The sequence below is a fragment of the Silurus aristotelis genome, assembly GCF_946808225.1.
Source record: "Silurus aristotelis genome assembly, chromosome: 11".
Classification (NCBI taxonomy): domain Eukaryota; kingdom Metazoa; phylum Chordata; class Actinopteri; order Siluriformes; family Siluridae; genus Silurus; species Silurus aristotelis.
The window spans coordinates 12595752-12623636 of record NC_139584.1 but is presented as its reverse complement, the minus strand read 5'-3'; the positions used below and the strand labels follow the sequence as shown (position 1 = coordinate 12623636).

The window sequence follows — 27885 nt, the reverse complement described above, 5'->3', positions numbered from 1 at the left end:
AACAGCCGGGTCAATACCAATTTTTCATGCACTCATTTGCATTATGTTTTTATGATTATCTCATCATAAGTAGATAAATACATGAAAGGTATTGCAAGAGCTGCACAAGTAAAAGAATCACATTGCTAGTTGTTTATGTCTGCATGAACTGGTTCATATGTTTGTCCTTTTTCCTGTTAATTCACTACACTGAAAAAGAAGAAAACATTATTTGTCATTAACTTTATTCCTGGGTTTATTTTGTGCATTGACTAGAAACCTCAAGGTCTGTTCATGAAACCAGATCCAGTTTGGCAGAGTGCCTCTGTTTTTGCCAGCTTGTAGATTTAATCAAGACCACCCTTGCCAGTTACAAAACCAGCCCCATGAGTCAGGCTGTCTGTGCTCGATGACTAATTTCTGCATTCAGCTTCATCCCAGACTACCCTCTTGTGCCTGCAGTGTGGGGAAAGGTTCACTGTCATGCCCTCTTGCATCATCTTTTCGTTGCCCATTTACGCTCTTTGTGCTATCATTGCAAACACTGCCTTTATATGACACTCTTATAACACTGTTCTTCATAAGCCTGCAATCCCATCCATTCCATCAATAACACACAAATTCAGAGCCATTAGTATGACCAGTTCGGTGGTTGCCCTGGAAACAGAGGAGTGACAGCATTTCCTAGTATCTGATTCGCTGAAGGTAGAAGGGGGTGGAGCCTTTGCCTTCTCTGCAACACTGGTATAGGGGAATTCTCACTTCTAAACACCCCCACCATCATCACAGCCCCCTTTTGTTGCTCTCAAATCCCCAGCAGATTCCTGATTCTATCTCTGTTTCTATCTGCATCCATTCCTCACACACCGAGAAGTCCGCTGCGCCTGTTGGCCAACTCTTTATTTCCCTTCATACCAACACAGGGCAAAATGTCTTCCAAGCTGCCAGCAGGTAAACAGAAACCCACATCCCCATTCAGGAAAAGGGGAAGCCTGCAGTATGCTGCCAGCACAGGTAAGAGCCACTCTTCATGATCCAACTACAAGATGTTGTGTTTTAAGTAGTTCTTTTAAAATATGCACTATATGCACTATATATTAATATACAGATAATTTTTTCAGTGTCATTTGATCTTTTTTTGTGGCTTTTTCTTTTTTGGTCAACTCTAATTGCCCTGTCTGCTGCTTCAGAAATGCACCAGACACTCCGAAAGATGAGAGTGAAAGTGATCTGGCTCATTATGCATGCATCTTAAACTAAACCTGCCGAAAAAAAAAAAAAAAAATCACACCATGAATAAACAATCAATCATATGCTGTAGCTCATATAGTGCTTACAAAACCCATCAGGAAGGTCATAATTTAATTCAGAAGTTCCTGTTTTAGGCAGACACTGTCTGCTGGTAAATGGACATGGATCTGATTACACAACAAGGAGTTGTGCTAAACTTACTGCACTGACATGGCTTTATATGAGTGCCAAAACCAAAGTCTGCTATGTGTGAGCTGCCACAGCAGGGGGCTATGATTGTACCTAACACATTTACAAGAGATATTTCCACCTCAGCCAATAAACATTACATAAGTATTACAAAAGACCTGAGTTTCTGAACAAACAAACTTAAAAATCATTGATGAATCTTTGAATGATTTTTTTATTTTTTTTATAACCGCATGACCCTTTTGGTTCTCAGTCTGGAGAGATAATAAAAATACTATAAATCTCAGCATCATATTTCTTTTAAGTGGTCATGTACTGTACGTGAGTGAAATGCTGTCAACTCCAGATACGAATACTGTGATCATCATGCAAAGCTGCTAAAGAGGTGGAATAATTATCTAAGCAATTAAACAGAACAAGTGGTTTGTTGCTGCACTCCCCATGAGATTGTCACTCCTGATCTAAGAGCTTAAACATCATAATTAATAATAAGGGATGACACGTTATTTATTTTGCTTTTCTGAAAATTACAACACTGAGCAGGAAAAAATTCTAATCTTAGCATATTGATTTTTACAGAGAACAACTGACACAAGCCAAATGACACACGTAAACATACTTAAACATAAACCTGTCTAAAAATTGTTCTGAGAAGCACTCAGGGACAAAGCACTCACTCAACAATAACAAAAACGAGGCAGTGATTAGTGTGTAGGTGGATCCTGGCCAGTGTCTGATCACAGCATGGCAAACCTGACAGTTTAATAGCCCCATTACCGTGTAAACAGAAAAAAAAAAAAAAAAAAAGCAAAGTGGAACATGCGCTACTGGAGGAAGAAATGGCATAGAGTTGAGGTTTTAATTAGGCTGTACCAGTGGAGCTTTCAAATTGCTGCCTAACTGCGCAATAGTAAAGCAACATAGTTAACACTGTTAATATCATTTTAGAACAGTCTAAAATATATTGAGAAGCATTATACATTATATATAAGCATAACATTAAAAAAAGCAGTGGATATACTTGTTACAAATTTTAGAGGTGCATAACAAGATTTTCCTGACCCCCAAACATAATATACACCTCCTAACTTCTCTATAATGGTTCCTTGAATATTTGAATATATTACATTGTCTATTGATTGGCCAACTGCCACCAGGTAATAAAGTTAGTAGTCACACATTTGCTAATCCATGTTCTTTAGCTAATCCAAACATCACCAACGAGGGGTTATCTATCATTCAAGATATAGCTTCCTGCTTTTATACTCATTAATAAACTTTGGACTTAGACCTCTGCAGGAGTGACTAAAAAGGTCCTATCAGTGTCGAATCCACTGTAATACTGAGCGCTGGAATTACTTTGCTCTCTTTCACAAGCTACCACCAGCTCTCAGACCACTTCTCCATTAGGTTTTCTCATCTAATCTTCATACTCCACTTCCTCCAATTCTAAAGAAATGTCTGGATTGTCAAGACAAGGTAGGGAAAAAGTGACATTCATTATTTTTGGAATTTCTTCCAAGTCTCTGATTAAATGTACAGTATGTGAATAAGTTGGTCATAATGGTTGTGTTAAGATACTTTGATATCCACAAGGTGGAGCTGAAAGCACAACACTGTGTAGCCATTTTAATAGGGACGCCTGTAACACAAGCTCGTTTAGAATTTCTCCATTCACAAATGTGTAGATTAATAACCACAGACTTACTGTTGTCCAGACATTGTTTGGGTGGGTGACACTCCATGAGCAGCCATGACTATAATATCCAGCTGGCAGCAGCTCTATAAACACTGATGAAAAGCTATAGGACAATTAACACACGTAGTGTATTAAGGAAAAAAAGATTCATTGTGTATAACCAGAAGGTACACCAACAGTGTTGTACAAAAACATACATTCATTTAGCTGGTTTAGTTTGCAGTATTTTAGTAATTATCAAGGAAGCTGTTTTCTTCAACATAGTTGTGCTCAGGCTGATGTTTCTGTTCTGTTTTCACCATCTGAAGGTTCCAGGCATAAGTTACAGGTTAGCTAGTACAGATTAAAATGTTTACTTTTTAAGGACACACTGGCAAGCTCATCACAATGATTTCACAGTCTGTCCATATCTGCCTATTTCCTTTAAAAAAAAAAAAGAACAAGATTTAATGCCTACTGTTCCCAATTATTAGATTTTAAACAGAATGATGTTCCCTCCAAACATTTTTTGACCAATATTTAAATGAGTTTATATCAGCATATCTTTAAAAAAAAAAAAAAAGGAGTTGACAGTTGAAACACATGGTTTGACCAAATTTCAGTTTTAAAATGAATCAATAGCTAATAAAACGTATAATTCCTTCATTCCTATTTCTGAATAATGGAGCATCGTTCTTGCAATGATTGTCTATATATATGAATAAATCACTTATAAACAGAAGTTATGTGATATACACTCCAGTCTATAAAGTACTTCATCAGATACTATGGAAAAAAAAAAACACTTTATGTTTTTTGTTGTTTGCTGTATGCCTTTTATTATATTTTCATGTGATGGTAGTGTCACTGCTCAGTGTTGTTTCCATGACGCATTTTCGGGATTTTGGGCACTGCAGTAAAGCCACAGAGACACCACATTAAGTACTTACAACGATCTTATATTTTTAGTGTTAATACTTTCATTAAACATTGCATAATAAAAGAGCACTATAGACAATTGGCTTAGTACAGCATAATGTCTGAACCTCTTCATATTCAGTTCTGTCTGCTTCAGCTGCATGTCTTCCTGTAATTGGGGGGATATAGGGGTGTAAGAGTCTACAGTGGACAGAGGGTTGATCGGTAGCAGGAATCAGTCTGAAGCATTCATGGGACCCAGAACATGATACAGTTTATGGCAGAGACTGACAGAGCAGTTCTATCAAGGGGTAGCACTTTCGAACTTTATCTTCTAGCCTTATAACCATGTCGTTACAGTACCATGTAAAAGTATTCAAACCCCTGATCAATTCTCTTATACTGCTGAAGCACAAATGGGACATTCAGATTTTATTATGTTTCTGCTCTATTTTTTTATTTTAAAACACTGAAACTATAAACTTTTGTACAGTGACCTCATGTTTATTTTGGGAATTATTTTTTATGAAAATTAAAGAGTTAAAATAACCTTTATAAGTATTTAATCCACATACATTGACATGAGAAAACACCACCTTTTGCTGCAATAAAAGCCTTAAGTCTTTTGAGATACATATGTACCAGCTTTGCACACGGTGTTGGAATGATTTTAGCCTGTTCTTCTTGCCAGACATGACCCAGGTTTAGGTTGTTCAGGTGATGCATGTCGACTGCAATTGTCTAATTGGTAAACAGATGCCCAGTGGGATTAAGATCAGAAATTTGACTCGGTCTTAAGATAAAGGACAAAACTGTTTGTTTTTAGGGACATTTAACTGTTTGTTCCAGATCAATGTTTCTCTGAACTTGTGCTTACGTACTACTGAAATTAAGATTTTTCCCAAGTTTTAGCTTTTTTGCAGACTAAGGCAGGGTCTTGCAGTATTTCCCACATTTTTCTCCATTCATTTTTTATTCAATTTAACCAAAATGTCCAGTCCCAGCTGATTCCCATAGCATGATGCTGTCCATGTTTCACTCTAAGGACTGTGTCTTGAGACATGAGAAAATTTTAGTTTGCACTACACTGAGCACTTTGAGTATTAAACAAAAAGTCTTTTTTGGTCCAATCTGACCACAAAAACCTTTTCACACATCACACAACTGAGTTCCTCTCATGCTTTCTGGCAAACTCCTGGCACTTTTTATGTATAGGCTCCTTTCTTGCCACCCTCCCATTCATCCAGTGGTATGCAGTGCTCTTGATGTGCAAGAACTGCTGCAATTTAACAGCACCCTCAGCCAGTGAACTCATTCAACGTGATTGTTGGTCTCTCTGTTGCTTCTCACATAAGTTTCCTTCTTGTATAAGCTTGAGGGGTGAACATTACATGGCATTGCCTGGGTGGTGTGATGCAGCTTAAATTCGATCCAACTGATCGATCAATTTCATTGATCCAACTGGGTTTACTGGGATAGCCTTCTCTGCTGGCCTAAACACTATCAGAATCACTGACCTACATTTACAACCTAAATTCTAATATTTGTTCCATGAATTGTATTAATTTATTCCCAACAGTCTATTATCTTTATTTCGTAGCGTTTCTCTTGGCTGCACTGCTTCCAGTACGTGTATGTGGATGTTACATTTTTTGTCCAATCAGATTTCAGCCTCTATGTGCTGCCATTTCAATCTAATCTGCCCAGGGCCTTCAAAGTTTCTACTGCATGCCTTTTACCCATAGATAATTTTATCAACAGGTCTGTTTCTTTAACCAATCAGATTTCATATTTGCCTCACAGGGCCAACTAGCTGGCCCAGAATAACGTCAGTATTTTTCCGTCCTCTGATTGGTTCATCAGAGGGAAACTGTTACAGCCAAGTTCGACTGGAGAAAGAGAACAATACCTTAAAAACACCTTTTTAAGAAAAAGCTAGACATTGTGAGGAAAGGAGAGGTCAGCCAACCCTGAAGCTAGCTATCTTGTCTCAGCCCAGGGAAGGGTTTGTTCGCCACTTCCAGACCAGTGAATACGAGCGATACCGCTGACTTACAGCCTCTGAAAAACGGTGCAAAATATGAGTATGCATCTCTGGTTGGTAGGTTGTATTTCATTTACATTATGTTTTTGTCATGTTATTAGACAAAAATTGATTCTCAACTGCTCCAGATGATGTAGGTGGCACAGTTGCAGTTGTAGTGTAGAGGTTTGGACTTCTTGTTTCTTGTTTATGATTAACTGGGTTATTCTGCTTAAATGGTATTCACCCCACATATGTGAAATTCCTCTCTCTCTGTAATAATTGCAACATGATAGTGGTGGTATCTGAAGGCCCAGGTGGGATATCCAAACACTTGGATATAATTTTGTACACTTTCTTTAATTTATTTATTCGTATTATGTGTTGAATGGTCTTTGGTGTGCGTTTTCCTTCAGATTCACAGATTCATCAATGAGCCTTCAGCAGTGGTATTTTTATGTAACCTGGGAACTCTCTATTATTCTCTCTCTCTCTCTCTCTCTCTCTCTCTCTATATATATATATATATATATATATATATATATATGTGTGTGTGTGTGTGTGTGTGTGTGTGTGTGTGTGTGTGTGTGTGTGTGTGTACACATTTGTTCGAAGACATAATTTCTGCAAACTAGGCACTGACACACACACACACACACACACACACACACACACACACACACACACACACACACACACACACACACACACACACTGCCCCCTCTGTTTTTCGCCTGTGTGTTTGTGAAAAAAAAAAAGCCAAGGAGCAGAATCTTCACATGCAATGCGGTCCTCACACTGCGTCACTGAGGTGTACTAAAGGGGGAATGAAGCAGAGGCCCTCTCAACCACAGAGGCAGCAGGGATGCTGCTAAGTCTTCCCTCCCCCCCTGACCGGCACGCAGGTGGTACAGTCCGGCTGCGTGTCAGAGATATTTAAATGAGCAGTGGAATGACAGAGGCTGCCTCAGACAGCTGGCACAAACCAGGAAGAGGAGAGAGAGGGGGGAGTGGATCCATCCGTCCCATCGGCTGAGTTTTACTGTATGTATGGTTGAGTTAGAGAAAACAGCAACAAGCATGCGGATGAGTGAGTGAATGGGAGCTAATGCTGTAGATTCGTCTTGCTGTAGAGTGCCTGTGTCGCCTTGCTGCTCCCCCCACCCAACCCCCACCTCTATTCCTCTCTCTCATTCTCTCATTCTCTCATTCTCTCTCTCTCTCTCTCTCTCTCTCTCTCTCTCTCTCTCTCTCTCTCTCTCTCTCTCTCTCTCTCTCATTCTCTCTCCCTCCCCCTGTGTGTGAATCTAGAGAAACAAGTCATCCCTAAACCGGTAGTCCATTTCCATATCTCTCTCCTCAGCTGGATCGTGCAGATCTTTAGGAGACGCCTGTTCTCCAAAAGCCTCTTTCCACCTCAGGATTTATCTTTCTCCTCTTTCTCTACCCTTTCATTCTAAAACCGTCAGCTGTTATGCTGTCAGCTCACGCTTTATCCCCTGGGAAACACTACATCAGTGTGTGTGGGTGTATGGGTGTTTGTGTTTGTGCGCGCGAGTGCATGAGTGTGTGTGTGTGTGTGTGTGTGTGTGTGTGTGTGTGTGTGTGTGTGTGAGAGAGAGAGAGAGAGAGAGATCGAGAAAGAAGCTATTTCAGTGATGTTTTTGAGTGTGTGCAGCCCTGCTCTTGTAGATTGTAGAATACCACAGGAAAAAAAAGAAAAGGGCCTAAACACAGCCTGTGCTGTCGTGTTTGAACAAAGTCTGTGTGCGTGTACGCGCGCGCGCGGGCGTTCAGTTTTCTATTACACTTTGACCGCACTTTTCCGAACAGCGAGTGCAAAAAGGAAGAGCAAGGAGCTAGAGAATGAAGATGATAGGCAGCCCAGATTAACGCCACATCAGCACTGGCTGTGTACAAAATAAAGGCATAGTAGCTGCAACTTCATCAGTTCTAAAGCAACCAGTCCACCGGAGCGCGTGCGCCGAGTTAATAGTGTAAATCAGTCATTATTTTAATGAAGTTAGACAGGTACGATAGATGCATAACCCACAATTCACTTAATAACTCCATAAAAACCCCGAACAAAACATTAAATGTAGAATACACTTCAGAATTGTTGTTCCCTCACAACGTTCGTTCAGGTGTTAAAGACTTAAGCAGCCTGAGGAGAGTCACTAATGTCCACCATGTGACTGTGGACCATTATGAATAAGGCGATGTAACTTTGTGAAAATTGAATTGAAATAGATTTATTCCCTCTCAAATAGTTTAACATTAAGTTGAAGAGCATGAACAGAACCAGCAGTGAAATGCCAGGCTGCAGTATGCAGAGTTTTATCTTCTCTGTATCTGTTGTACTTACAATGTACACATTTCTTATTGTACATGTACATAGATTTTTCTTCATATTTTGTACCTAACACATATTTTGCACATCTATCTATCTATCCATCTATCTATCTATCTATCTATCTATCTATCTATCTATCTATCTATCTATCTATCTATCTATCTATCTATCTATCTATCTATAGCATTACATAAATGGAGTTGGAGTCTGAAGTGGAATCTTGATAACTAAGTGTGCAAAAATTATATATATATATATATATATATATATATATATATATATATATATATATATATATATATATATATATATATATGCATCTAAATATATATAGTTTTTTTCATAAACCTAATTCATCCAATTCAGTTTAGTACACTGTAAATAAAGAGTATATTAAAAAATATATTTTTTATATAGTAAAAAATTGATATAGTAAGATATAGTGTCAATAATATAAAAGACAAATTAAAAAATATTAAAAAGAGATTTAATATATATATATATATATATATATATATATATATATATATATATATATATATATATATATAAAATGTTTTTTTAACATTAAAACTCTTTAATATTATCTGAATAAATTATTTTATTATTATTATTTTAGTAATAGTAGTAGTAGTAGTGTTTAATAATTAGCCATGCAACATCAAAAATCAGAAATACACATAGGATCATTTATTTTTTTTAAATCCTCTCACTGCACTCCCACCCCCTATAAAATCACTCTCATGTGAGTGTGTGTCAGAGAAGGATAGATGGTGCCATATGTCCACAGACTTAACCATTTAATCCCCAGGAGCTGTTGGTGGGTTAACAGTTAAATCCCTACACGCCTCTTCTATTCGTTTTAATGTAGTTATTGAATAATTTTTGGGAGTTACTAAATAATAAGACAACAATGCCTAACTGAAATAAATTGGATAAGCTGGACTGAATCTAGCTAGCGGCTACATGCATCCATATAAATATATATATATATATATATATATATATATATATATATATATATATATATATATATATATATATATATTATATATATATATATATATATAGTAGTATTTATTAATAGCTCAATCAGAATAAAAACATTCATATATACACCTCAGTTAAAATAAGCCTAATATATAATCTATATATGACATAATCTACACAGACTAGGCATCTGAAGCTCAAACTTTGGTTGGAATAAATCCTGTTGAAAAAGTGTTACACGTTCTGAATCTTGTTACATCCGATTCTTTTCAATATTTATATATGAATAATTCTTACACAGTGCCTAGAAAATGGCTTTAATTCTTAGTAGCATTACACTATGAGGAGTAAGGCAATATATATCTATTTTGTTATTTTCAGCAATCTACTTGCTGTTGAATGTCCTAATAAATGCCAAATGCTGAGTGCTGAATTTGACTGCAGAAAGTTTTCTTATTGCTTTCACTTCAATAACTACAGTTAAATCATGCTTTATTGAGAGAGGAATAATTGTAATGCTTCCCGAAATGCAGGCAGCTGAATGCACTGTCTAGACTCACACACTCCTTGTTGTTATGGTAACGTTGACATTCAAATCTTTCTTTACCGCATGTGGATAACTTACAAATAATGTGTAGTATATAAAAAAAAATTGTCTACTGACAGATCCAATTTTCAGTTCAGTTAGAGAATTCAGTTTGACTCATTGAGATTTTTTGTTCACAATAAATAAGTAAAAAAAAAAAACACGCATGAAAACATAGCATGTGTATTCATGGTGTGATTCTAATGCATGTCATTATTCCTGTTTATTTCCCTTAGGAGTAAATGCTTTTTCTTTAGGCTCTTTATATGCAGTCTCCACATTTAATTTGGCGACAAAGCTGACTTATGAAGCAGGTGAAAATGGCTGAGTGTTGGCCCACACTTCCCAATACTTTTAGATCACATACTGTTGTAATTAATCTGATTCTGGCTTTCAGCATACAGCCATAACTCAGCCTTAAAGACATTGCAAGTACACCTAGGACACTTCCAACCCATAATTAAAAAGTATTTGTTGCATTGTTGTCATTTCAAGATGATCAAGTGAGCCAGTTTTTTTTTTAACATTGGGCCCATTTTCCCTTACGATACACTTGCCATAACTGGCCCTCAAATACCTACCATATTCAGCTTAGATTTCCCTGCTGTTTGGGTTGAAAGATTTGCACTTCACAGGCAGACACAAGAGCTAAATGCCATCTATTCATCCTTGTTGATGATAAACCGATATGCACTGAATCAATACACCACTTTTAGTAGCTAAAGTCAGAAGCACTCCTGAGGTCATTTAACCAGAGTAAACATACAAGTCATAAAAGCATCAGTGTAAGACTGTTTTGGTTGATAGTAATAGTGGATGTAAATGTAAAATAGTTTATTATATATATAATAAATAGATATAATATCGTAGAAATTTCTCCATATCTCCAATATCTCCACTTTTACCAACCTATAAACTTTAGCTATTCCATTGCTATACTGGAAATGTTTCAGTAATTATTTTAAAGAACCTGCAACAACCTTCTTAGCAATTTAAGATATTTTTTTTTTTTATCCAGAAACTGAGGAGTTTACAATCCTGGAGGGACGAGGGCTGATTTTAATTTCCTGGCTGTTATGCCAGAACATTTAGAAGTCTGGCTCCAGAGTAGGTACAGAGTTAGGCCAAAGAATTGCTTTATTTTTAAATAAAATGACTGACTTTTAAGTCTTTAGCTAACAAGCAATGTTTTGAGCTATGTTATGCTATAGCTAATAAGCAATGTGAAAAAGTGTTGGCCATTTTTACTGGTCTCTTTACTGCTACATTTGAGAATTTTAAAAAGACTTTATTAATGTTATGATCATATTTGATTAACAGGGTAAAAACTCACCCTGCAATTCCAAGCTCAACCTTCTCAATTTCACTTATTATTTTGCATAAATATTCCCTGAGTATTACCTCTTTAATTCTTTTTAAAATATTCCAGAAGCTCTTTGGAACATTTTCTGGAACGATATTACTTATTATTATTTATTTGATAGTACAACAAAAGAGTTTGGAATTGTAGACCTCTTAGTTTTGTACTGTTGGAAAAATAATGATTGTTATTAAGATATACAGAGTCAGACATTTGACCTTGCTCTGTCTTAACAGTTGGGCTGCTTGCACAGTTGTAAACAAACATTTGTGCCCGCACATTTGTGTCATCTCCGTCACTGTGGGTGGCAGGGAGGCTCAGTGAGTGGTGGCATTACTGCCTCAGAGCTCCAGAATCTCTAATTTGATCCTGAGCTTGGGTTACTTTCTGTGTTTAGTTTCTGTGCATGGTATCTTCTGTAAACCCTACTGGCAGAATACACCTGAAATATTGTGTGAATGTGTATATGTATGATACCGATTCGGGTATATGCATGTGAACTCAAGTGTATGTTTCCAACTGAGGATATGTCCTTGCTTTATAACCACTTGACACCCATGTAAGATGGCTCTGTCTAGGATAAAGCAGTTATTGAATGTAAGTGAGTGAGTATGAACCGTTCCAACACTAGAGACATTGTTTAGTAACATGGGGCTTGAGGCAGAATGCTATTTTGGAACTACTATATATACTGATTCCAGACTTCAACCTTTTTCATGACTACAGCCAAATAGCATGTTTCAAAGAAGCTCATTCACTAATCATTCATTCAAGATCAGTAACTTTCAAGATTTAAAAGAGACCAATGGATAGTTGTATTATTGCTAAAAACTCTCTGTGTTTAACTTTACAACCCTGAAATCTCGTTGCTTCTTTTATTGTAGTCTGGTTAAATCTTGTATTTAGATGAAAGCAAAGTGTCTGTATCACCCACCAAAACAACACAGTGCTCCAGTGCTCAATTTAAAATCCATTTCTTTGCAATCTACAGTTATCTACAGTGATTCTACAGTTATCTTGTTGAAATGAAATGAGTGAAATGGGTTTTTGGCGAGTGAAGAGGATGGGCATTACATAACCATGGAGCCTGCAGCTCCAAATATAACCTTCATTAAGAGATTAGACAGTACCCGACATGCTCGCCTGTGTGTCTCTAGGGCTGGACTTTTCGTTACAGCCATAATAACACGCGTATGTTGTTCTCCTACAGCACTGTGTCGTGTTGTAGATGTGATGATTTCATAACTGTAGGTGTAAATACGCCTGGGTTGTAATAATAGGCTTTTATTATAATTACAAGTAAGTAGAGAAGTGACAGAATAAGCATGATGAGTAAAAGAGGAGTGAGACAACTATTCTATTTGTTTACTGTCTCTTTTAAAATGCTTTAATCATCCTCTCCGTTTGCCACGTAGCATCAACTCACATATGCAAACGTGCACATTTCACATATCTCACATATCTCATACCTTGCAAATTGACCTGTCTGTGACCTTGTTATTTGCCGTGTACACATTTTTCCTGAATAGCATTGCAACCTGTATAATATAATATCAGGTTTTTTTATATTCTGCACAGCTCCATTATTTTTTTTAGGGATGCACCGAAATGAAAATTCTGGGCCGAAACCGAAAACCGAAAAAGAGGAAAGCAAGGCCGAAAACCGAAACACCGAAAGAAATTATGCCAATTATTATTACGATTGCATTTATGGCTATGATTGTGTACTAAACTTACTCAAATCAAGGCATTTCAATTGCATAAATTAATATTAAAGTTTCAAAGAATAGATCAATTACAAATTATGAAAATATTTATTTATAGCACATTGCAACAATCCACAGGATAAAATAAATTAAAATTAAAACTTAAATGTTTAACTTAAATGCACTCATGTGTACATTAAATAATAATGTAAAGGCCCTCTGGCCTGCTGAAAGGTTGTACTATTAAATATGTTCTTTTATAAAAACAAAGTGCATTCAGAACAAGTGCAACTGCTTAAAGATACAATACAACAATATCACTGGGAAACTTCCTGCCTTTTCAAAACGTCCACCACAGACGGAGTGCGCATGCTCAGAGGGGTTTTTCTTTTCTGTGGCGCGTTTCTCTCATATTCAGCATAGCGATCAGGATGTTTGGATTTCAGCTGATAAATTAAACCCGACGTGGAGAAAGTCTTTGCAGACGAAATTTCGGCATTACATGTTTTGCACATCGCTATCCGTGGGGCTTTCTCAGATATACTGAAATAGTCCACACCGCAGACATGTTGATTTAGACATGCACGTGCAGGGTGCGGTTTCTGTTTGCGTCATCACAACAAACTGTTTCGGCCGTGTTTTTTCGGTGATCAAAGTCTTTAGGCCGAAAACCGAAAATGCACTTTTGGGCCATTTTCGGCCGAAAATTTTCGGTGGCCGAATATTCGGTGCATCCCTAATTTTTTTATTTAACAAATTCATGTGTGAATATTTAATTCATTTGTGCAGTGATATGATGGGGGGTGATATGAAGGGAACATGAATTCCTAAAAACAGTTAAGATGAAATAGCACCTTATATTTTCTCTGTACTTAATGTGGTATTAATGCGTAACAAGGCTTGGCACTATATGAGTGCATGTGGAACAAGTAAAATTACACAATCTAGATTAGCATTAGCTTCTAGACCCGTGCAGTGTAGCTGTTAATGATGTAGTGAGAATGATTAATTATGGTTTAGGCTGAAATACTATGTGTGGGGGTTTTTTTTAGGTTTCAAAGGTTTACATTGATTGGGGTTAAGGGTTAGGGTTTAATTTAAGTCACACTACTTCAATTAGCAATAGATTTATGTCACAAGTTTAGAAAGAGCAAAGCTTGTGTGTGTGTCTGTGTGTCTGTGTGTGTGACTGAGCAAGAGCCCCAGTGTCTCAGCAAAACAGTGGCAAGCACGCACTCTTTAAATATGCATGAGCTTTATGAATTTTTGATTATTGGTTACATCACACACTGAACACTTCAGAAGCTGTGGGCCAGAAGTACAAACCCAATGTACTGAAAGGATTTCACAGAAAACATTTTTTTTAGGAGGTCTGTGGAAAAATTAAATCCATAGTGAGTAAGACAGCCCATTAAAGATCCAGCTCTCAAATGACCTCTGTGTTCCTGTGCCTATGGTTGTGACCAAAGTCTAAGCAAGACTCGAAAAAGATACAGATAACTAGCACATCCTTAGTGTTGATTAGGCAGGAATGCAATTCCTTCAGTTAACCTAATATTTAACAAATGTATACATACACACAATTATGTGCGTGTCCCAAAGGCTTCATTGTGTTGGAGACAAAACCTTCTGTTGATCCCCAGCCTGTGGTGTTTAACACATTCTGTTTTTCTCCATCTTGATTTGAAAAACAGGAACAGTTTGAGAAACAGGGAAACATGTATATCAGTACTTCTAATGAATACCACTTAACAACATTATTTTACTTTCTCTTTCTTTAACTGTCTCTCTCTCTCTCTCTCTCTCTCTCTCTCTCTCTCTCTCTCTCTCTCTCCCCCTCTCTCTCTCTCCCCCTCTCTCTTTCTTTGGTAGACCTGCGTGGTGCACCACGTCTCTTAACTTTCCAGTATTCCTTGCCTGGTATCATAACAGCGAAGCACGGACCTATAGACCTGCGGACCTCCATGGATGGCAAATACAAAGAAATTGCTGAGGTAATTTTTTGCATACATACAGTACATTCAGTTGTTTTGCAGCATTGTGACTGAATCAATTATGAATCAATTTTGTTAACAAGTTATGTGAACCGTGGGGTGAAGCTGAGGCAAAAAGTTCTGGCAAAAACGGCACTGAAACACAAACATCTGTTCATATCTAATCTTCATATCTGGCAATTTTCTGACAATTTTGAGTATTTGTTTGTTGTCATAAATATAATGCAAACCACTGGAAGCCAAGTACATTAGAAACAAAGCAGTCGTAAAACATTTCAGTATTTAAAGAATACTGACTAATTATTTATTTTATTAACAGGGTTCACACTTCGACAAAAGCGCCAATACTTTTTCTGACAAACAAATAGTTAAATTAGCATAGAAAATAGTGTCATGCTTTGCTATATTATAACAAATCTCAATTACGCTCAAGAAATAGTTGTAATTATGCTGTATGTTCAGGTCATGTGACAGTTTGACCCCTCTAATATATTGTTGCACACATTTCCAATGTATATAGAAAACTTAACAACCAGTTTTAACTGCATTTGATTTTTTTTTTTTTTATTAAAATAGTTGCCATGCAGGAACATGGAGAAATGGTTTGTTATTTCTGGTGGACCGAACACACCTTCTGTATAAAACCAAAGCAGCTTCAGTGTAAATGATTGAACTATGAAGCAATCTGAACTGTTGCCTCAGTTGTCACATAATAGTCCCTTACTTCAAATGACAGCTATTCAATTGAACTCTACAACAAGTCAAAAATGTGGTTGGGGACATTGATGATAGACATGCCAACAGATTTCCATACCCAACCACTACACAACAAACTTTTACTTGGGCTCACTGCACATATTTACATACACACTGCCACATTATGACTTTACTTATGACTGACTGCTCATTTCTATACACAACAACTGAGGACCAGACTGCTCATATCCAAGATCCATGAGGACACACAAGACACATCGTATTAAATATCAATTCTTTAAATATCTGTTGTTTTGAAATGACACCACATTATTATAATCTAAAATACAATTTTCTATCATTTATTAGCACATAGTCCATTCAAATATTTGAGTGAATGGTGCAGCTCCACACCAGTTCCTACATTCTTGTTTGTACAGTACAGTATGCATGTGTGAATATGCATGTGCGTATTCATTTGTGCGTTCGTGTGTGTTAGGAGCTGTTGTCACGTAGTCTGACTGAGAGTGAGATGCGCAGTGCTCCGTATGAGTTTCCAGAGGACAGTCCCATCGAGCAGCTGGAGGAGCGGAGACAAAGGCTCGAGAGACAGATCAGCCAGGATGTCAAGTAAGACGATCCATCTCCTTGCTTCAGCTTTTTAATCATCGTAAACAGCAGAGTGCTGCACACACTAATAAGCATTTTTTTTTTGTAGGGCATCTAAAAGGGAATGTTAGAATCTGTATGAGATGTTTTATCCCCAGGATACTGCATATTGTCTGTTCATGCTATGTCTGATTTCAGTTTTAATCTTCTAACCTGTTAAATCGACTAGGTCTCTGTATAATTGATGCTTTTTTAAGTGCATTAATACGTATTTTTCTGTCATCCCTGCACAGGTTTGAGCCTGACATTCTTCTCCGAGCCAAACAGGATTTTATGAAGACAGACAGTGCTGCAGACCTTGAGTGAGTTTGAAACCCCTCTTGATACTCAACCATGGAGTGCCATGATGTCCTGAAATCTGTGTATCTTCTTGTCTTTGTGCAGATATCTGAAGGAGCAGAGTGAAGCGCAGTTTGATCTTTATCCAGAGCATGAGCTTACACCAGAGAGGGAGTACCAGAGAGTCAGCATCTCTGGAGAAGAAAAATGTGGTGTAAGAGAGGAAGAAATAATAATTATAGCAATAAAGTAGTTCTGCATAGAAATTTTATTACATTTAAGATTTTATATGAAGCTCAAAGAGTAATAGTAATAAAGAAGCAAACTAAAATATTACACAACTAATAATAATAGTGTAGTAAATAAAAGCAGCAAGAAAAATAAATGTGAAAATATAGAATTAAAAGTGTGTAAGTACAAAACAAAAAAAATGTTATACAATTTATAAATTAGTTTAAACTCATGAAAATTATTTTGAATAACAAATGTTTATTGATTATGTGCCTGTTACATAATAACAGGCTTCTTCCTCACACTTTTAAAGAGTCATATGCAGAATGGTGTATAGTTTTTGAAGCATGCAGGGATCATGAATGTGTGAAATATTAATAATAGGATTTTAAATTGATTTTTAAGGAACCAGGCAGTCAGTACTGTGATGCTAAAACTGGTATAATGTCATCTAATATGAACTATTATAATCTAAATAAAGATTCCATTGTCTTTAAAAAAATAATAATTCTGCAAATTTTAAGAAAGACTTAACAAGGCAACCCTTTCTTGCCTTTTCCTCAGGTTCCCTTCACAGACCTGCTAGATGCTGCTAAGTGTGTGGTGAGGGCTCTGTTCATCAGAGAGAAGTACATGGCTCTGTCCATGCAGAGCTTTTGCAGGACTACTGCTCGCTACTTGACGGAGATGGGGGACAGGCCTCTGGACCTCAATGCATACCAGGAGATGCCTGAGACCTTCGTTAGTGGAGGCAGGTTTTGTGCATAAATATGTATAATGTCAGAATGTAACACTATATATAGTTTGGAGATAATTGAATAAATGCCAATGGAACCACGTGTCTTATGAACACTATATAGACTATATATAAGAGTTTGTTGACACCTGATCATACGTTTTGTATGTGCTTTTTGAACATCCCATTACATATTAAGTCTCCATTTGCTGTTCTGGTAATCTCCACTTTTCTGGGAGGATGTTCCATTAGATTTCAGATCGTGGTTCTGGATATTTGTGCTCGCTAAGCCACAAGGCCTTTAGTCAGGTACTGATGTAGGGTGAGGAGGCCTAGAGCGCAGTCATCATCAGAGCTCTATAGCAGGACACTCAATGCCCCTCCAACTCATGTAAACCATATCTTTGTGGAGCTTCTATTGTCATGCTGGAACAAGTTTGGGTCTTCTAGTTCAAATGAAGTGAAAATCTAATGCTACCTAATTCAAAAATATCCTGTACACTTGTGTGCCTCCAACTTTGTTGTAACAGTTTGAAGAAGAATCACATATGACTGGAAAAGTCAGGTGTCCCAGTAATTTTGTTCATATAGTGTGTAATGTGTATCGAATATTTTCCACAGATGCCCCAGTTCACGCGCCGGGTTTAAAGACACACCCCTACGAGGGCTTAGACTCAGCTAACTTGCCACCGGACATGGGCTACAGCTGCAAGATGATAGATGGTGTCATACATGTGTTTACTCATAAGAGTAATATGGAAAAGTGAGAATATTTTTACTGTCATTTATACATTCAAAAATAAGTGTGAAATGTGTTAAATGTGGAACTAATGCCAACTGTTAGAATGTCCTTGCACAGTGAGAGTGATATTAATTGCTTGAAAAGAGCAAATACTGTGCATATACTGTGTTTACTACCTAAAATCCTTATCATTTTTCACTAGAGCCACAGAGCTGGAACTACCCTACCCTGATCTGCAAGAGTATATAGCTGACATGAACGTCATGATGGCCCTTATCATAAATGGACCAGTGTAAGTGAAAGTACAGACCTTAATCTCAATTTTGGGGTCAGTGTGCATATTGTTAAATGTGTTGTACTCTTTAATTACCATATAGAAAACCCTAAATATTAAATGCATCAGTTGTTGTTTATTCCATTAAGTATTTTTTTCTAATAGAATTTATTAGGTTTATAGTATAATATAGAATGTGGACCATTTGTTGCCCTGCAGTGTCAGTGTAGTTTTTAAGAATGATTTAATTCACTGTTGTCAACAGAAAATCATTTTGCTATCGGCGGCTGCAGTATCTGAGCTCCAAGTTTCAGATGCACATCCTCTTGAATGAAATGAAGGAGTTGGCAGCTCAGAAGAGAGTCCCTCATCGGGATTTTTACAACATACGCAAGGTATGTTTACTTTCAAAGAGTACTGTATGCCTTTGAAAGAAAACAGCACCTATAGCAGGGGTGCCCAATACTTTGACTGCGATCAACTGGAACATCACAAAGGTAGTATGGTAGATCGCATGCCATTCAAATAAAGTCTGAGATCTGTTCGAAGAGAACAGATCTCAGATTCTATTTTAATGGCATGCGATCTACCATACTACCGCTGCTAGATGGCGAATCGAAGCCAGAAAGCGAAGATTGTGACGAAAATTATGATAAGCAAAGAAAAAAAAGTAAAAATTTTAAAGTTTAGGGATACGTAGTGTACAGGAGTGATAGTAAAAATGCCTCCGCTTATCGCCTCTACCAACAACACCCCGCCACCCCCCCTTCCGCACACTCACACACACTCCACCAGCGTTTTCGTTAGCTCACGTCGTCTCATCTTCAAGGAAAATACACTGAATAAAACCTTATTATATCTTTACATTCTCTTCTATTATGTTTTTACACAACTCATTTATAAATACATTTTTCATATTCAAAAACACGTAACAAAAACAACTGGGGTGGCATTTTGGGGGCTGGAACGGATTAATGGCATTTTAATTCATTTCAATGGGGAAATTTGCTTTGAAATACGAGCAAATTGACATACAAGCAAGGTTACGGAACGAATTAAACTCGTATGTCGAGGTACCACTGTATATATATTAATACTATTAGTATTCTGCCTTTTGGTTTTTCTTTCAGGTGGATACACATATCCATGCTTCATCCTGCATGAACCAGAAGCACCTGCTACGCTTCATTAAGAGGGCCATGAAGAAGTACCCTAAGGAGACTGTGCATGTGGAGAAAGGTCGGGAACAGACACTTATGGAGGTGTTTGAGAGTATGAATCTGACAGCCTTTGACCTCAGTGTGGACACACTAGACATGCATGCGGTAAGAAAGTCTGAAATTGCTGAAAAGCAGATTGTAATATATCACTGTTTTGCATGAGTTAGGATTTGCATAACAACAGCACTGTTGATTTTTTTAACATTTGATTGAGCAGCTAGTGTTGATTCATTTTATTCTTCCTGGTGGCTCAGGATCGAAACACTTTCCATCGCTTTGACAAGTTCAACTCTAAGTACAACCCAATTGGAGAGTCCATCCTCCGGGAGATCTTTATCAAAACAGACAACCATATTGAAGGAAAATATTTTGGACACATCATTAAGGTATTTCTTGCAGAGTTACAGTACAGCCTTCTTTATAGAATGCTACAGATTGTGTTTAATCTAATACCTTCTTCAAAAATGTAGGAACATTTTGAAATTATTTCAGGCCTGATTGATGTGTAATTCAATCAGTGTAATCTGAGGGTCTCTTAGTAAACATTGTCATTGGCCAAAAAAAACCCAACACATTTCACTCGCTTTTTCTCCAGTTGGCAAATAGCAAAAAAATACAACAGCAATAAAAATATGTTATCAGATATACAGGTATACATTATACGCCCATTGCCTGTTTTGCATTTCAGGAGGTAATGGAGGATCTTGAGGAAAGCAAATATCAGAACGTCGAGCTGCGTCTCTCCATCTATGGCCGTTCCAGGGATGAGTGGGATAAACTGGCGCAGTGGGCCGTCAAGCACAGAGTCTACTCTGATAATGTGCGCTGGCTCGTCCAAGTGCCTCGTCTGTTGTGAGTATTGATGTGTACCTTCACGTTTCATATCGTGTTATAAAACAAAATATTTTTGAGTTTGGTGCTATTTTTTTATGTGGATGTAAGTAAATAAGAGAGTATCTCCTCTGCAGTGATGTCTATCACACTAAGAAACAGCTGAGTAATTTCCAGGAGATGTTGGAGAACATCTTTTTGCCTCTGTTTGAAGTCACCATCCAACCAAGTAGCCACCCAGAGCTACACCTCTTCCTGCAACATGTAAGTTTGTTAAGCTTTAAGTACTAAAGGTTTTAAAGGTTTATGTAAAGCTGGATTAGTCCCATATCATCATGTTTTTTATGCACCTGTTATGTTTATCAGGTGGTTGGGTTTGACAGTGTGGATGACGAGTCCAAACCAGAGCATCACATCTTTAACCTGGACAGTCCTCTACCTGCCAACTGGATAGAGGAAGATAATCCACCTTATTCCTATTATCTCTATTACACCTTCGCCAATATGACTGTGCTAAACCACCTGCGCAGGTATTTCTCATAAAATATCTATGAAGTATTTATATACATTTGAGAGTCAAATCTCTTTACATTTACGAAATGTCTCTTGTTCTTGCTGTTAAGAGAATGTTCAGGGTTCTCTCATTTACCAGTCAATTTTATGGCTAATAATATATTTAAAAAAAAGGATATGTTTTACATGCCCAATATTTGTATGCAACAGTTGTATGCAAACATTTGTTCAACCCATGCCAAATTGATTTTTGATTTGAAAGGTAAATACAGCCACTGAAGCAATTTGTTCTGCAAATGTTAATATACAATTCTAATATATTTGATTAAAATTAGGAATTAGGAATAACTCTTTAAACCTTGTGCCAACACTCAACATTCATGGGCTTATAGATATATAAAAAACTACCTGTATGCTGGGAACAAAAGCTAAACAAAGCCTCCTATTAAAAACCGGCATCAGCATTTAGGTAAAACAGGAGTGGAAGTGTCCCATTTTGCTGTGCAGCATTGCGATCTGCATATCAGAGCCATCAGAAGGAAACTTTACCTCACGCCTGATCACAAATGTGAATATCGGAGGCATATGAAAGAATATCTAGATATGCCAGAGGCATTTTGAAAGCAAGTGCTACAGACTTGGCCACAAAGGAATGTTGGAGAAGAACAATTCGCCAGATATTATGCATGGGATTTTTTTATTGCAATTATTGGGTTCTGTGGAAAACAGTGGCTGAATTACAGTAAATACCAGCAATTTCTGGAAGCAAATGCTTTTGAATAATTCAGGAAATGCTGAAATGTGGTTGGACAATAACAATAACCGTAATCCAAAACATAAATAAAATCATCCAACTACTTTAAGAAATGCCAGATGAAGCTTTTAAAATGCCCCCCCCCCCCCCAAACACAAACACACACACACACAAACACACACACACACACACACACACACACACACACACACACACACACAGTTCCCTTAATTAAGGCACATTACTTTTAAAAACAATTTTTATTATAGATGTTTATTGTTTGACATCTGCATTATTAAGGACAAAATAAAAACATTGCATCCAACAAACAATTACATTTTATAGAAAAAATGATAGTCTGCCAGTAAACCAACCTATTATGTAACAGATCTCTTTTCATACAAAATAAATACTAAAGTCTCGGGGGATTTTTGCATGCAATAAAAGCAAGTGTGATATAGTTCCGAGAAAAAGTTGTGGCAAATTCCTCAATGTAAAAAAAGCTAATTTTCTTGCACAAACTGTACCAGAGACTTACTGCTCTTTGTAGTTTTTTTTTTTATTATTAGTAGAATGTTTCTTTCTATTTTTCAAGGCTTAACTGTGAAATATAAATATTTGCATTTACATTTGCAATGTTTGTGTGTAAAACTGCACCTGAATGATTTTATTGAAAGAGATCACATTTATATCATATATCTTATACTATACTGTAATAGAATGCCATGTACTGAATACTGAATGCATAATATTAGTAAGGTTATGACTTCTAAGATTATATACATGAACACAATGTATTATTTCCTACAGGAGCAGGAATTTCAATATATTTGTGCTAAGGCCACACTGTGGCGAAGCAGGACCAATTCACCACCTGGTGTCTGGCTTCATGCTTTCAGAGAACATCTCCCATGGCCTGCTGCTTCGAAAGGTAAAATTCGACTTTACCAAAATGAATGAATTAAAATGAATAAATCACCATTCTGACTTGGGTTCAGTGTTGTGCTCGTTACTAAGAAATAGTAACTAGTTACAGTTACTCGTTACTTCATTCAAAAAGTAACTCAGTTACTTTGTTGATTACTTACACCAAAAAGTAATGCGTTACTGTTAAAAGTAACTTTTTAGTTACTTTTTTAAAGAACCTTCCTTAATGTTCCCATTAATGCCCTTTAATGCGTTATGGTCTACAAACACAAAACTGACTTAAACACAAAGTCATTTTTTAAACACTATTTTATTTAAGTCAGACCAGCACAAACTGAATATATCACAAGGATTTCTGAAATAAATAACAAACACCGGGTTAGCTTCTAGCTTCTAGCTCCTCAGGCATGGAGTTCCTGGAGATGCTTCGACAGATTGAAGTTGCTGTTTATCGCAGTAGATACGACCTTCGAACCAGAAAGACAGAGTTTACATTTGACTTAAAAGTTTTTGTGTTTATTCTCAACTAACGTAAAATAATGAGCATATTTCCACTTTGAGAAACTCGTCTTGCGGGTACCGCACCATACGGTAACGGAGTTACTTTATTTAAAAAGTAATGCGTTACAGTAATAGTTACTGTCAAAAGTAACTGCGTTACAGTAACACGTGTTGCCCAACACTGCTTGTGTTAATGTCAAAATTCAAGTTCAGGATTAAACAAACTAAATGCAAATGAATGAAGATATGTGAAATGTAGTTAATTAATAAATGTAAAGATTTTGGCAAATAGCTGTGGTATAATAGGAAAGAAACATGTTATTGTAGAACGATTCTGTTTTTATTTTTTATGGTATTTGAAATATTCCCTTATTTAAAGCAATTTATGAAGGTGAGAACATGGACAGGGTATCAAAGATTGTTTTACCATTACAGCAATCATTGTGACTTGTTTTTAGCATAATACATATACTATTTTTAACATTCATTCTAAACATTGAGTGACTTTTTGACAATTACTTGTGTTTCTCCTGCATATACATACCAACCTAATAAAATGTTCTGCTTGGAAAATAATGTTCTTGCTTATACACAGCAGGCTTCTCTATATAGCTGTGATGTGTGTTTGAGCATGTGTGATGTTCCCTTCAGGCTCCTGTGCTGCAGTATCTGTATTATCTGGCTCAGATCGGCATCGCCATGTCTCCTCTTAGCAACAACAGTTTGTTCCTTAGCTACCATCGCAACCCGTTGCCGGAATATCTGTCCAGGGGCCTAATGGTTTCCTTATCTACTGATGACCCTCTGCAATTTCACTTCACAAAGGTCAGAAATTGCTCAAAAGGCAGACACAACCTTGTAGCTCTAGAATAAGCATGCTCAAAAATTTATTTACGTTTAGGTTTATTTAATTAAGAGGAGAGGATATATGTTTCACTGGAAAGCACTAAAAGGTTTTTATTTGTATATGTTATTCAGGAGCCGTTAATGGAGGAGTACAGTATAGCTGCTCAGGTGTGGAAACTGAGCTCATGTGATATGTGTGAACTGTCAAGAAACAGTGTACTAATGAGTGGCTTCTCCCACAAGGTACTGAACAAACAAACCCTCTCTCTCTCACACAACACAACACACACACACACACACACACACACACACACACACACACACACACACACACACACATATATATATATATATATATATATATATATATATATATATATATATATATATATATATATATATATATATATATATATATGTAATCACATCACTAGCCCTTTTATCAACTAGATCTAACATCTATACTTATATTAAAGTACTAAAATCAATCTCTAGCTAATTTATAACCAAGTATATTGTCAAAATGTTCATGAAAGGCTAAGGACACAGACTGTATCTGTAATAAGATATGCTATCACTTCAATGGACCAATAAGAAGGTGTGTCTACTAATAAATACACACAGTGTTGCTATATCTGATCCACTCCTACCAGACACACACTTACTGTACTGCTGTGAATTAATGTGGTGAGCCTTTTCCTAGATGTTCTAAAGGCAGTATCTATATACCTATAAAGCGCACCGACTAATGAGGCATGTTATATAATAGGTAGGAATAATATAAAAATAATACGTCTTATTACTACTGCAATATTGACTTAGCTTGCTATGACACTAGCTTAGACATTTAATCAAATATAAGAATAATCTCTGTATTTTAGAGACATTATTAGTATTATTTCATACGACTACGTGTTGTATATATTGAAAGTTACTACAAAGGTTTCTCATTGTGTTCATTCAGCAAAAAAGTTTGTCAGTAAAGTCAGGTACTAGTGTGCAGTCAGCATTCCAAATCATCCCAAAGATGTTCATTAGGGTTTATACCAGAGCTCTATAGCAGGCTACATAAGATTTCTTTTAAGACCTCATGTTTGTGTATGCATGTCCAAGCCACGGAGCTCACTTTGTGCACAGGGACGTCGTCTCCTAGTTTAAGTCACGGGAAATTTTACTGCCAAAATAAATAAATCATGAATTAGAAATTATATTTTGAGTAAAAAAAATGGATTCTATTCATGTTGATTTTTAACACAAATAAAGTTTTCTTGTTGGAATCATTATAATATTTTGATTTAACCCATATTTTTATGAACAATTAAAGAATTGTATGTGCATGTATGCTTCATGCTTTATTGCTTTATAGGTGAAAAGTTCCTGGCTGGGACCCAATTACATTAAAGAAGGCCAGGAAAGCAACGACATCCGCCGAACCAATGTTCCCGATATCCGTGTTGCGTACCGCTTTGAGACCCTGTGCGAGGAGCTGAATCTAATCACACAGGCAGTGAGGAGCGAAGAACTAGAGACCATCGAGGAGGAGGCTTTATGCATGAGCGCAGTACAGAGTGCACAGTAGGGACAGAGCAGATTTACACTAATTGGAGAGTCTAAACAGGGCTGTGTGAAGAAAGTGGAAGTCAGACACATAAGAGGTGATGCGTAGAGTGCTAATCGGATGTTAAACATTGATACACACACACAAAAAAAGTGAAAATGTAACTGCATGCCCTTCTAAATGTGAACTAGATTACTGATCCTGTCTTCAGTACTGCCTGCAGAAACTTCATTCCTGAAATGTATGCACCTTACACTGTCAGCAGCCAGTAGTTTGCCTCAATGGTCACAGCTCACATCAGAAAAAAAAGATTCCGTGGCCCCAGGAAGCATGACAAACCAATGCGCTGCTATCCGTTGCTGTACTTTTGTCGTAGTGGTGGTATTGTTTAAGGCCTTATTTATAGCATTTTTTTTTTATCTCACCTGGCACTTCCTATGACACCTGACTGGGCTTATTTAGATCATAGGCATCAAACATGAAGTATTAGGGATAATTTTAATAAACAATATATATATATATATTTACCATGAACAATGGTTATGTGTCATAGCTGCTACTTTACATTGTCTGATTTTCACCTTATTTCTGTTATTTTTGGTCAGTTTTATTCAAAACATGTTGACTTGTACTTGTACTTCATGTTATTAACTGGTTTGTTAGTGTATTTACCCATTGGAAACATATTTACTTTTGTATGTGTGTACTTGGATAATTGTGTTGGAGTATTTATTGCAACTGCAAAAAATGAAGTAAACTTTATTTTCCTCTTCTGTGCTCTCTATTCAATGATTAATCATGTTTATTTCTGGCATTTAATAATACAGTCATTTAAAATAAAATAAAAAATCTATTTCAATTGGTATATATATGTCTGAATAACAAATGTCTTAAACTGTTTTGATGATACTCCATATGCAAGAAAACATGACATTTTCAGAAACATTGATTATTATAAGTACTTTCTACATGAGTTCTTCAAACAGACTGGATTCAAAGCTCACTCATGTTTTACAAAACTATGTTTTTAATTATGAGCTTCCAAAGTCCTTTCGGAGGAGCAGCACAAACCATGTGAAAATGTTTCAGATATTTCTTATTTCTGACAAAAATACAAAAACATCATTCTGCAACACAGATGAATGTAGTCGTAAAAAAAAATTGACAAAATTATGTATTTATTTATTTATTTTAATCAAAAAAATATATATAATCCTTTTCATTTCTAAAATCTATTTTATCCTACATAGTACAAAGGAAAGTTTTGGGTACACATAGGATTTGCACACTAAATAATAATTACCTGACAGTGCAACAGGTAATCAACAAAACTAAACAAGTAATATCTATTATTTGTTCAGATGAATGATCTCAAGAAACAGTATCTCTCCAGGTTACCCCTATATGAGAAAGAGGGGTGACAAAAAGAGGAAGATTATTGTTTAAAAAAACAAAAATAGTCAAATTTATTTGGCACAGAGAAAGAGAGATGGGCAGTGGTTAAAAAAAGGTAATAGATTAGAAAAGAGGGTCTAATTTTGTGCTCTTCGATTTTAATGCTTTAATATGGCTGTTTTGTGTTGCTTGGTATACTGTATGTTTACTGCTCTCAGGTGCTTTAGATCAGTGGTCCACAAGCTTTTTTGGGTGGAAATAATAAAAGAAAAACAACTACAATTTTAACCATTTTTTTTGCAGCCCGGTATTAAATAATCCATGGACCGGTACCGGTCCGAGGGTTGAGACCCCTGCTTTCGATTGTCCATCCCTCCCACACACATGTAAATATCAGCATTGCCAATTCCTCTGCATATTTTGCACACATTCATACCCATTTTACAATGGAAATACCAACATGGACTCAAAATCTACCTCTGCAGGACTTTGCACACTTTATACATCCACACACTTCTGTTTATTGGATTTGCATAATAACTGCATTCTAACTTTGTAGTATTTTGAGTCCTGAATCCTGAATTTTTATGGCTTTCCATATACCCATAATGCATGTCAGGCTGCTTGGAGGATTCAGAGTTTTACTGTATGGTGTAACAGACTGGTTCCTTGACATATAGCAATAA

General features: G+C 36.5%; 1 protein-coding gene across 3 annotated transcripts; it reads left to right on the top strand.

Annotated features, from left to right (window-relative positions):
* Positions 1 to 582: 582 nt before the first annotated feature.
* On the top strand, positions 583 to 26690 carry ampd2b (adenosine monophosphate deaminase 2b). Of its 3 annotated transcripts, none has more exons than XM_083553894.1 (18): positions 583 to 993; positions 14906 to 15027; positions 16223 to 16353; positions 16626 to 16694; positions 16777 to 16885; positions 17467 to 17653; positions 18260 to 18401; positions 18583 to 18672; positions 18920 to 19049; positions 19785 to 19979; positions 20129 to 20260; positions 20563 to 20726; positions 20843 to 20969; positions 21072 to 21235; positions 22783 to 22903; positions 24052 to 24225; positions 24379 to 24489; positions 25613 to 26690. In XM_083553894.1, the coding sequence occupies exons 1-18, from the start codon at positions 909 to 911 to the stop codon at positions 25823 to 25825; spliced, it is 2466 nt and encodes an 821-aa protein (XP_083410020.1). In that variant the 5' UTR covers positions 583 to 908; the 3' UTR covers positions 25826 to 26690. The 3 variants fall into 3 exon arrangements, with proteins under 3 accessions (XP_083410020.1, XP_083410021.1, XP_083410022.1); XM_083553895.1 differs by lacking the exon at positions 583 to 993 and adding an exon at positions 2732 to 2898; XM_083553896.1 differs by lacking the exon at positions 583 to 993 and adding an exon at positions 6786 to 7082.
* Positions 26691 to 27885: the final 1195 nt, after the last annotated feature.